At 31.1% G+C, this 12,792-nt stretch overlaps 1 protein-coding gene across 1 annotated transcript; it reads right to left on the reverse strand.

Annotated features, from left to right (window-relative positions):
* Nucleotides 1-1,543: 1,543 nt before the first annotated feature.
* Nucleotides 1,544-8,924, reverse strand: LOC128174907 (uncharacterized). Its single transcript, XM_052840333.1, has 13 exons — nt 8,921-8,924; nt 8,493-8,714; nt 8,095-8,346; nt 7,699-7,842; nt 7,284-7,508; nt 6,525-6,779; nt 6,349-6,414; nt 5,847-6,077; nt 5,311-5,565; nt 4,690-4,821; nt 2,765-2,784; nt 1,940-2,095; nt 1,544-1,634 (listed from the first exon to the last, which is right to left on the reverse strand). The coding sequence occupies exons 1-13, from the start codon at nt 8,922-8,924 to the stop codon at nt 1,623-1,625; spliced, it is 1,974 nt and encodes a 657-aa protein (XP_052696293.1). The 3' UTR covers nt 1,544-1,622.
* Nucleotides 8,925-12,792: the final 3,868 nt, after the last annotated feature.

Here is a 12,792-nt window from a genome sequence, read left to right on the forward strand (position 1 = left end):
TGCCTGTATAATGCTTACGGGTCAATTTTACATGACATTCAAGTCTCATGACATCATCTATGCGATAATGAACATAATGCAATCTAATTTATGAGAGAAACTGTTCAACTGTTGACTTTTTATGGGTAGTTGGTTAACGTCTACTTTTCGTTGTCATACTTTTTATAAAGCTATACAGTAACTACGTTTTGTTATTGTGCAGAATGACATCTAACTTAAACACAGCATGCTTCAGTAACACCCCTACGTTTGTAATTGTGTGGTATTTTTCTATTATTCATTGACGTATCATCCATACCCCTAAGTTTATCTACAGAACATGTGTTAAATTTTCTTCAAAGAATATATAAAAAAATATTTCTTATATTCAGTAGTGTATTCTCACTATATAACTCTGTATAGACGATTAATCAATAATTGTAATATTAGCTCGTCCAAAAAGTATTGACCGGTTAGGAATAATATTTAGGGAATAATCCTTCTATTCCAATTAATCGCTTCTGATTTGTTTAATTCCTAAATGATGACTTAAAAGAACTCTTCGCGACTCCAAAACAAGGTGACGTCAGAATAGACAGCCAGTCAATGCAAGTTAACAATGGACGCGCAATGCAACAGTGTGCTATCATAACGGATATAAAGATTTGCGAATTACTGTGAATTAAAATCCGGTAGAACATCTGTATGTTAATTCTCAGGGGCGGCTTAATATCACCAGTGACCGTTTAATGCTGAGGATATTTTGTATATGGACTTTGCACGAAATTGATTTTGTGAATTCTTTGTTGAGCTGAGAAAATCACGGAGATCTGTTTCGAAATTTCTTTCTTAAATTTTGGTTTGTTTCTTCATGTAAAAAAAACCAATTGTTGACTGTGTTTTCGGGTCGGGTTCCTCGGGGGCTAATATAATCAATGTTGCCCTCAACACCAGTCAACATTTTTATATATACTTTTTGGAGCAAATTTTCCTTTTGCTTCACACAGGACATGAAATTGTTATTTTCTAAGCAACTCTCTTTAACGTTGCTGGTTTGTACAGATTACAACACAGGACAAATCGGAGGATTTCATATAGCACTTGCTTGTTTATGTTGGCATTTTGGTGGTGTAGAAAAGAAATCCTTTTATGAAATTTATATAAAATTGTTCGAATTATCACTATTCGTTAGTAATTTTGCAAGCAAATAATTCAAGAAAAAAAAATGAATTCTTGATTTTAATACAAAACAATTCAAAATTGGAAAAGTAATAAAACCAGCCCAAAAAGAAATACATATGTAATTTATATTATGTTACATAATAGCATGTTGTTATCAATACGGGACGAAATTCCCTTTTTAATTGCTAGAGAACTTTTACATTATAAAAAAGGAAAGTACAGTCCTGCTCTAGTGTTTTTGTACCAAGATTAATGTACACACATATGAAGAAGAAAAAATGCACACACATGTTGATATACATTTTCTTTGAATAAAATGCCAAGCATATAATATAGACATATACGCAAAACAACAATTTTATTTAACGACTCATATTTAAAAGCCGTTTCCTGTTAATTGGAAAAAAGTATGTTGCGTGGTGTTTTAGTTCTTTGTTTTTTCTTTGGTTCTTTTCCTTGGTTTATGTGTGCATCTGTAATCAAAGTGAAATAATTTTATGCAAACAAATTATTTATATTTTGTTCCTTGCTCTCTTTCTCTCTTTTTCTCTCTTTCCATCTTTTTGTTTCTCTTTTTGTTTCTCTTTCTCTCTCTCTCTCTCTCTCTCTCTATTTGTCTCTGTCGTCTGACTCTTTTTTCTTTCGTTCTTTTTTTTCTCTCTCTAATATATTAGTTTTGCACATTTAACACTTTTTGTCTCCATTATTCTTTTTCTGTAAAGAATGTTGAAAAAATTAAAAAAATATATATTTTCCTCTTCCTGCTTGTATCACTTACCGCAAAACTGTTACATGTCTTCAGAGGAAGTTTTAGATTTGATATGGTGAACGTTTCCCTATATCGTACTTTAATGCGGATAGCCTCAGTTACAGAGCCATAGTTGGTACGTGCATATATGCGGCCATGAAAAGGACCAACGACATCTTGATTATACTGCAAAGTAAGAAACAGATAATTCGAATAATTAAATACATTAAATTAGATTGATATGCTTATTACCCATGAACAATTTATAACATTTTACTGAACTTGTTTTAAAATTAGTATGATTTTATGCATATATTTAACTAGTAATGTGTATGTTATAAAAAAGAATAAACTCCAAACTTCGTATGTATATATATTTTGCAAAATTCGATGCATTAAATTTTAGAATGTCTTTTTTTCTTACAGAAAATAATATTTTGTTATATTCCAATTTATAATCTGAAAATTAAATTGGTAAACGTTGCATTTTGATTGGTGCGTTCTATTTTGTAGGATACTGTACACAGGCAACACGCAATGCTGAATATACCATCGAACGTTTCACATACACGTACTAAAATTATCGTCTTGCTCAATAATATGCACCATTGACTATTTTCATCAATAAATATATATGTATATATACATAGATTTGTGATATTCAACATATATATCTGCGCGTATAATATGGTTTACGCAGCCCATGCACAAAAAAGATAATAAAATCAAGAAACAGGGAAAAATCTAACAAAAAGCAAACAGACATTAAGAAGGATTTTTTCAGTGAACAAGCAAAAACAACAAAATCACATATCACTTAAGCATAATACTAATTAGTTCTTGTGTAAAACTTACCTCAGTCTTTTCCATTTTGTCTGAGAGAAACAATACATCGAAATGTTCAGCTTTAACAATGGACATATGCAAGTAAGCTAGGTCGGATGCCTGCTTTGGCAACGCGATGTATATATACACCACCCGGAGTCGTCCTTTGGAAGGAAACGTGAGTCCGTCCGCCAAATATATAGCACTGTAGTCAGTACTAATAATTGTACTGTTTGGTGAAATACTAATTGATGCAGAAGCACTACAAACGACTGTCAAAGAAAAAAAAACAGTGTATGTATATTATATCTATACACCGACATAAAGTAAACACTTTTAAATTCGTTACAATGACCTAAAAACAAGTAATATAATAAGAAAAAGTTCAGATTATATTTTTCAACGTCCATTAGCATACATTAATTCTTTTAGTTTTAACGACTTTATCAAAACAAATAAATATGAATTTGATTTAAATAAATTTATAGAAGAACGTTGCATTATCTAACCAATATCAACAAAGAACTATCAGGAAAGGAACAGCTTAAATAATATCGCCAATATAATCAAAATAATATCAAGAAGGTAGGGCCTTGATAAATGATGAATCTAACCAATATCATCAAAATACTATCAGGAAGGTAGAGCCTTGATAAATCTTACCGATATAAACAAACTAGTATCCGAATGGTAGAACCTTACGAATCTTAACAATATAAACAAAATACTATCCGGAAAGTAGAGCCTTGATGAATCTTACCAATATTAACAAAATACTATCAGGAAGGTAGAGCCTTGATGAATCTTACCAATATAAAGAAAATACTATCAGGATGGTAGACCCTTGATGAATTTAACCAATCAAATCAAAATATTATCAGGAAGGTAGAACCTTAATGAATCTTACCAATCAAATCAAAATACTATCAGGAAGGTAGAGCCTTGATGAATCTAACCAATATGATAAAAATACTATCAGAAAAATAGAGTCCTGTCTTATAAATCCAATAAAAAAAGCTATGATTAAATGGAGCTGTTATCATCTAGCATCTTGAAATATCTTACCAATATAATCAAAATACTATCAGGAAGGTAGAGCCTTGATGAATCTAACCAATATAAACAAACACCATGGGGGAAAAAGAGCCTTAAATTAATAAACCAAAAAAAAAAATATCATGAAAAGAGAGTCTTAAATTTTCTAGCCAATAAAAACCAAAGATATCTTTAAATTGGATCCTTGAATCATTAAGCTTGTATAAAACAATAGATAAAGTAGAGTCTCCAATTATCTAACCAACATAAACAAAAAGAGGAAAGTAGTCGTCAATTAGCTAACAAATATAAACAAAGAGTTACAGGAAAAGTAAAACTTTGAATTATCCAACAAATATTTACTTAATAATATCAGTAAAAAGAGCTTTAAAGAATCTAATCAATATAAAACACATAAATAAAAAGCAGAAAAAACTAAAATCATCTAATCTATATAAAAAAATCGTTCAGGAAAGTAGAGCCTTGGATTTACAAATATAAAAAAGGACTATCATAAAAATATAACCATGAATAATCTAAATAATTTAAACTTAATACTATTAGGGGTAAAAATACACTTAAGGTTCACCTTAATTATAAAACCTTGATTTATTTAACTAACATCTCAAAGGACTATCAGAAAAGGAAAACCCTCATGCTAGATTTACCTTAGCTATGAACCTTTTTAACCGGTATCAGTAATATCTACAAGGGAAGTAACGTACGCTTGGTATATCTGTCCTGATTATGAACTATGTATTATCTAACCAATATAATTAAGCATTAATCAAGAAACTGAACTACACGAGGCATGTTTACCCAGACTATGAACCCTCTATCATCTAATAATCTAGATTATTATTGTCAAACTTGAATTTAAATAAATATTAAACTATCAGGAAACTGACATCTGCTCTTACCAGGCTCACATTCAGTCCCTTGGTAGCCATGTTTGCATTTTTGACAGACCCCTGTACCTGGGTAACATTGTTCACAGTTAGTTGGGCAGGGACGAGTACACTGTGGCTCGGCTTTCAAAGGGGCAGGGCAACCTGGGATAAAATTTATTAAAATAACATATATTTGTATTTTAGTAAATAAATTCTGATTTCTTTCTCAACGTTTTCATCTCCACTACGTTTTATAAGATAACGACTAAATGATAACTTCAGGTAGGGGACAAATAGTTGAGAAGTCCACTCTTAAAAAGAAAATCAAAGCTTATTCACCTTAACTAGATGAAATAGACGGCTCAAAATCCTATAGAGGTAACACATTGTCACTAATTTTCTTTTTATTTTAGATGGTCTACGGTTTGTTATGATTATTTTTTCATTGACAGAAATAAAATATGTTTCTCATTTTTTTTTTTTATCAAAGACAACTATAGGCTGTACTTGTACGTAATTTAATATCGCTTTACAAAACAAAAAAAGAAAAAATAAAGAGCACGGGCATCATCAACAGTCCATATTCCTAATAAAACCATGAACCGTACTAAGTTAATGTTCCTTTTTAATCCAAATGTAATGCAAACATACCGTAAACTTCAACTTCACACAAATCAGCAAAGGCATATCGGGAATAATTTGCAGGGTAGGCAACTCCTTCTTTTCGTTCATTGTAGTAGGTGACGTGTCGTCCTTTAAATGGGCAGCTGATGTTTATCACGTCAGGGAGATTGTAGATTGTGTGCGCATGCTCGTGATAACAAAGGACGCCGTCGTGTTTATCCGTTGTGTTAGAAATATATAAGTAGAACCCAAGAGGCGACGATTTTTGAGGGTTGTGCTCATCTGTACAATATTATTTCAAATAGTCACAAAAGATGTCGGTATTAATGTCGAATGTTAAATATATGATTTGAAATATAATGACCAGCTTTCTCAGATGTGAGAAAAGCAAACTATGTTTGAAAACTGTTTGAGCAAATTACTTGCATCTTTTTGTACTGTGTTTTAAAAAAATGACGTTCGTGGGATAGTTTTTACATTCTTTTTTAAAGTCAAGACGATCGAAATTAACAAAATAAGACAATTTAATTTTCAGAATAGAAAACATCGCTAACTCATCTTACTCCATGTTTGGTTCTCTGTCCTGAAATATATCGTGATGTGATCTATCCAGTAAAGATTTTTTAAATCAACTCGCCAATATGCTTGAGTTTTGTTGTTTAAAGTAGCTGAACATTGACCACCGCGAAACGTCCGATCAGATTTCTGGTTATCAACTGCCTTCTCTGAAGCGGAAGCGCCGGATCGCGTGGAAGACTGAAATGTTGGTTTCCAGAGAGCTAGATTTTCCAGATCTAACGAGAAAGACAAACATCAATTATCATATTGAATAAGACTTTGTTGAGAATAATAGAGCATTTGTTTGATATGCAATCAGCCACTGTTTTTGAGAGAAAATAGTAATCAACACAAAATGACAATCACAAAGAACAAATCAATTGACTAAATAAGACCAATAGTAGGCTTATTTATTTAATACCAGTTGGATGAACATATAAGTTAAATGTTAGAGAAAAAAGTAAATAGCAATAAATTGAAAAAAAAATCAATTCTAAAAGATCTTACAATTTTTGCAGATTGAGAGGCAAGGGACAGCACAATGCGGACCGTCAAATCCCGGAATAGGACAACCTGGATACAGAGAAAGACAAAGTATCGCTAGTTTCATATGCCACTTGTTCGACAACGTAAGAAAAATTGAAAATGATGCTACAAAAAACGAAAATTTAAACAATACCTACCATACACTTCGACTTCACACAGAGCTGGCTGGGCGTATTGACTGTACCCAGCTGGGTAGGTAGTGTTTGGGAGTCTTTCATTGTAATACGAGACATATTGACCAATCACAGGGCAGCTTATATCGAATGAGGGAGGTATAGTTGACCTTGTATGGTTTGTGTCTTTGTAGCAGACGACGCCCTCATTTTGGTTGGTTGTGTTAGAAACTTTTAATGAAAAGCCTAAAAGTATCCCTGTAAAATTGCTGTTCTCATCTACAAATAAATAAAGAACCATTCTTAGTTAACACTATTTCGTTCTGTTTACAAGACTACAATTGAATAATCCTATAGGCAAAAAGTGAATATTCCAAACAAAGTACTGGTTGATTTATTGAAATCAAAAGCAAAGAAGGTATTTTCTAAATGATCACTAGAACATGACTAAATGACTTCAAAAACATGAGTAACTGAGTACTAAACATGACGGCATTATCACTAGAACATGACTAAATATATGCATTGAATTTATGATCCAAGAACAAAACTTATATTATTGGTTGAAAAAATTATAAGGAGTTATTCGTACATCTAAACAAAAACTAATGTTCATCTCAATAAAACTCAAATTATTTTAAAGAGAAAAAAAACTGTATACATACGTATAGTATTGTGGCGTATGACAGTTATGTGGTGCACATATGAGTTTGTTAAGTTAATCATATCGCGTAACTAAATTAGGGACATATATAAAAAACCATGGTACACAAAATCACTAACCCCATATCGAACTAGAAGTCAAGGCGTATACGGTTAACCTTTCAATTTTTCGCTTTTGTAAGAGGTCGACTCTCCACAGAGCGTAGTTTTTGTGTTCTGCAGTCACAGCGCATTGACCCGAATACAAATTAAGGTCAGCCCTTTGACCATCAACAGCCTTCTTACTTTCGATAGAAATGAAAAATTGCGATGATTGAAAGGTCGGTTTCTGCAGCGCCATATTTCCTAAAAGCAATTTGTAAAGATATATCAAAATAGTTTTGAATAAAAATTGTTTGAAAACAATAGAGTTAAATTACTGATCTTTTCTCCACTTTATTCTATGAGTAAGGGTATAACATACATGGAATCAAATTCTGTGAATGTTACAAGCAATCATAAACAAAAAAATAAAACTTTGTAGCAAAAGAAATACTTCTATCGTAATATTTGCACTTGTCTCCATAATATCCCGGGTTACAGGCTCCAATACATTCCCCGGTCTGCGGGTTACAGTAATGACATTTTTTCGGACATGGTTCGTTACATTTCCGTCCTTTGAAGCCAAGTTTTGGACATCCTTATTGAAATTAAGAATACATTTTCATATTTACTATTAATTTGATAAATGAGCAATATGTTTTGATTTTACTTAATACCATGAACGGTAAGTTTAAATGAAATATGGTGCATTTTTCACGCATGTTAATGACAAATATTTTCACCCCAATTTATATGTAGTTAACACATTTTTGCAAAAGTCAGATATGATTATATACAAAAATGTTCGGTTATGAAAAAACTTGACATTTTTATGTGTATATCAACTTACCAAACACCTCAACTTCACACAGTTCAATATATGCTTCTTTTGAATAAGTGGGCTTCTGGGAGAGCTTGCCCTCTCTCGTGTTGTAATATATCACGTACCGGCCTACAACTTGACAAGTGATGTTTATCACGCTTTGTATGGAGCTGGCATCATTGTTTGCATCATGATAACAGAGAAACCCGCTTCCTTTGTTTGTTGTGTTGGATACGTAAACAGAAAAACCCAGGAATCTGCTCGCATACTTGCTGGATTCTAGATCAATCAATTAAATATGTTTAACATAATTATTTGAACACCTTGTTTTTATTATAAGTACATACGCGATCTTATGTATCTAATAATACTTATGCTATTACAACTGATAATGATAACAATAATTATAACATCAGAAAACTCACTCCACGTTTTACCCTCTGTCCTGTAATATATCACGATGTTGTGTATAACTTGAATAGATTGGAGATCCACCATCCAAGTGGCGCCGTGTGGTGTCCCGTCAGAAATAGCACATTGGTTACCCTCCGCCGAGCGGTTGGACTTTAAATTATCTACCGCCCTCTCTGGAGGATAAATGCTGATGCTTGGTATTTGCCAGGTTGGTTTTTTGTAGGCCAGGTTATCTACAATGATAAAAAGCAAAAATCGTGCATCTTAAAAACTAACTGTTGTTTTTTAACTTGATTGATTATATCAAAAACTGTCGGTAAAAACACTAAACTGATTTCGTGTGAATGTAGAATTTCAAGCAATAAGTAATACTTACAAATGCATTCTGTCAATGAAATCAATGTTAGAACGAGGGTGAAAGATACAGTTGTCCGTGTACCCATCGTGTGATATATTCAAAGAAAATGGCAAAACATCGACATTTACCTCAATCTTTCTAAATACATTTTTTTTTTCGTTATGAATATGGATGCAAAATATGTCTTGCTAGCTAAAATTTTGTGAATTAAATTCTGATGTTTACCGTTTGAAGTTGTTTATTTCATTTTAACCAGTACGTGTTTACAACCTCCGAATTTAACGAACAATTTTATGAAAACCCTTCTCTTGTTTATGTTGTATTGATGTTGTTTTTACAGTTATTTTATTTCTATCTTTATATTCTAGGTGTCTTCGAGGCGCCACTATTTAATTTTGAAACCATAATACCTAAAAATATTTTTTTGCCAACGCACTTCTTTTATTTCTATTTGAAATAAAAAAAAAACATTTCTTTAATCAAAAAATTTTCTTTTCACAATACATTAAACAAAAAGTGACAAAACAAAGTTCTGGGTTTTTTTCAAAGATGAAATATGCAAGATTCTGTTTAATATCAATATATGAATATTGCTGCATACCTAAATATACCATTAGCTAACAGATATAATAATCAAGGAATAAAGAACACTATGTTTGTTATGTTCTATCTAAAATGAATTAAACAAATAAAAGCTGTGTACAGGCGAGATTTGTAAACAAAATAAAAATAATACTTCATAAAGCCTAACAGCACGTTTTGACAACATCACAATCATTGAATTAACACTGTCAGAAATATATTTGAAAAGGTAAATATCAATCTAATCCCAAAAACTGTCTATCTTAACCTATTGTCCATTTTTTTTTCAATATAATTGAAATACTTTTATTTTTCTACCATAATGTAGCATTATTTTTTTTGGGGGGGGGGGGAAATATCTGGATTATTTTCACGAAAACTATTGAAAACTATTTCAGTTTCAGTTTTCTATGTCGAAATGAAATTATACAATCTTTTTTTCTCTTACGTTTCTTGATAAAACACTAAATTACTGTACCATTTTAAAGACTTTTTCTTTTATATAGGTACCACATACCAACATAGTTTATAACAATATTTTTATTAGTAAACAACATCTGAAAACAAACTACATGTATTTAAAATCATAGTTGTTTCGAATTTTAAAAAAATTGACATGATACGGACGCATGCTTTTTGAATATTCATGTGCACTTTAAAATTAAACTTTCACGTAAACAACAACTCAGAACAAAAAAGCAATAAATTATAAATGTTCTTTTAACATATAATTGATGTCTGTTTTCATGGTTTTTCTACCATTTTTTTATTGAAAAATAAAAAAGCAAATAGTAAACAAAATACTGATTTTGCACAATTTGAGAAAAAAAAGTACAAAACAACAAAGAACAACACTTGAAATTTGATAATAAATTAGCTGATCTTCTTGTATGTTATGGAAGATTATTTCTATTTTTTTTTGTTATAATGAGGTATATGCAAGTGCAATGTAGCACATTATTTCTTCTAATTGTTGTTTTGAAAAAAAAATATAATAAGGACACTTGCAAAACAAAATCATTGATCATCGATTTGCCAAAATAATTTTCATGAAAAAATCTATGCAAGAGGCAATTCACATTCGAAAAGTTGTGATAATGAATCCATTGTGATTTTTAAAAAAAATTACACAAATTTTACCGGAGATGATTGCTTGATCAAATTCATTGAAAGGGCATGGTCAGGATTTTTGTAAAACATTATTTTTACTATTCTAATGTTTAGAATGCTTCACTAAGGCATATTTCATAGTCAACCAGAATTTAAGTGTATTTCGTTGGTTATAAGCGAGTTACAGAGCTTAAAGTTCTTTGCTATATAAAGAAAGCTTTTGTTGACCTTTTGAGTGTTGAAGTGAAATTTCCAGTTTTAGACTAAAATAAATGTGCTAAACATTACAAACTGTTCATTTATGCTCAAATTGAATAAAACGATATACAAAACAGCCTCAATAGATTTTTACTGGTATATTTAACATAATTTAACAAAAACAGGACACGAGCCTTCGCGGGCATGTCAAGGCTTCCCGATGGATTTTACAGCGATATGTAGAAAGTCACTTGTCTGTACTTGATACGATATGAAGTCATAATTAACTTTGACGTCACGATCTGCATTCCTGTCGATAGTTCTCAGAGAATGTATCTTAACATAAAAAGTGAATTGTATCAAACCAGTATAATACTGCATGTTCCCTTAACATAGATGATACCGTTAATGCTAGACGTGCAAAATTCATACATATTAAAAACCAGTATCAAATAATCGGAAGTTTTAAAGCTTCGTCTTAAGTAAATGACTATCTATAAACTAGTGGTTTGGAGACTCCCCCTGGTACATGTAAACAACTGAATGAATAAATTTAAATGCACGTAAAACCAGCTTGGCACAGGTGAAAGATCAATACAATGTTAGAATATTTTACGCAAAATTGGTAGAGAAGATAAGAACCAATGTGAATCGTGCTTAGGAAACCTACGGATTAACCCCAATGTTCTGTAAATCGCTTTTGATTAGTAAAAATGTACATTATTTTGATGATTTTGTGGAATGTTTCAACAATATCTTCCATAAACAAAATATATATTTTTTTCCCAAGCAAGAACTTCAAAGTATATAACTTAACAAAGGATTTTTCTTAAAATTATGTATGATTTAATGTCATTAATCACCTGCGCCGATGCGATTTAAATAGATCATTTGCAATATTAGGATTCGCCCGTCATGTGATTAAAAAGTACACATGGCGTCACAAAAATGCATCAAATGTTATGCTTAACATCGGTGTCAATAAATGTCACACAAATTTTAAGAAATACTCCCGGTCCAAGTATTTTTGCAATGATTCAAATAGTATCGTTTTCCAGCAGTATTTTAGCATCGGGACGCCTTAACATTGCTGCGTTGTTTACATGACAAAGAATTATGCTCTTTGTATATTGTATATAACTCTACGACTGACTCTCAAATTTAATTTGATCATTAGAAATGCATTCCTAAGACATTGTAGATAATAAAAACAGAAAATAAGAATTTGACCAAAATTTTATTTTATATATTTTGGAGATTGTGTTTAGTATGATTTATTGTTTTTTACTTATAAAGTAAAGACGATACAACAAATTGCGTATCATAATTTACAAATACCACAATGGGCAAAAATTGCTATTGTATCTACATTCTGAGCGTTACTGTAATTTACGCATAATTTATATTGTTGTTTCTTCATCAAAGCTCAAATATAGACGAGACCTGTTGCATACTAGTATATCAAATTGCTAATTGGTCTCGATGCATGCATGCTATTAGACGTTTTGTGTGTATTTCAAAAAGACAACATCAATGATTTATTGAATAAAATGAAATATTTAACATTAATCTTCCTTCCTGATTATGTGTATGTGTTATATAATTGATCTCCTGCGTATAGTTTTATTCTGAAATATCACATGCCCAACCCTCTATTTGTTAAAATTCATAATTTTTTGATTTAAGTGGTATACTCAACCTGATATATTGATATCATAGTCCAAGGTCTACGCTTAAATGTGTCTCGCTTCCATTTTATGAAAGGGGTGTGCATTCCAATTTAAATGATGAAAATCTCAATTCTACACAAATACCAATTATTGTGTTACATACATTTCTATTTTTATTAAATTTGTTTTACATAATATACCATCAAGTTTGTTATGATTTTTAACAGATGGAGGGTTGGGCATGTGATATTTCAGTGTGTTAAAAATCTTAAATATCTTTTATTCGGAGGATAAATGTACTGTCTTTCAAATATAAAGACTCTTTACGGAACATTTTTGGTGAAAAAAGGATGTAAGAATAAAAAAATAGTATGCACAAATAAACAGACGCTG

The sequence above is a fragment of the Crassostrea angulata genome, chromosome 2 (assembly GCF_025612915.1).
Source record: "Crassostrea angulata isolate pt1a10 chromosome 2, ASM2561291v2, whole genome shotgun sequence".
Classification (NCBI taxonomy): Eukaryota; Metazoa; Mollusca; class Bivalvia; order Ostreida; family Ostreidae; genus Magallana; species Magallana angulata.

What these genes read in the sequence shown, in the direction of transcription:
- LOC128174907 (XM_052840333.1), bottom strand. An exon ending in GACTTCTAGTTCGATATGGG is followed by an intron (nt 6,780 to 7,283) that starts GTTAGTGATTTT and finishes ATTTATTTGTAG; the next exon opens with ATGAGAACAGCAATTTTACA. An exon ending in CCTCTCAATCTGCAAAAATT is followed by an intron (nt 6,078 to 6,348) that starts GTAAGATCTTTT and finishes CTTTCTCGTTAG; the next exon opens with ATCTGGAAAATCTAGCTCTC.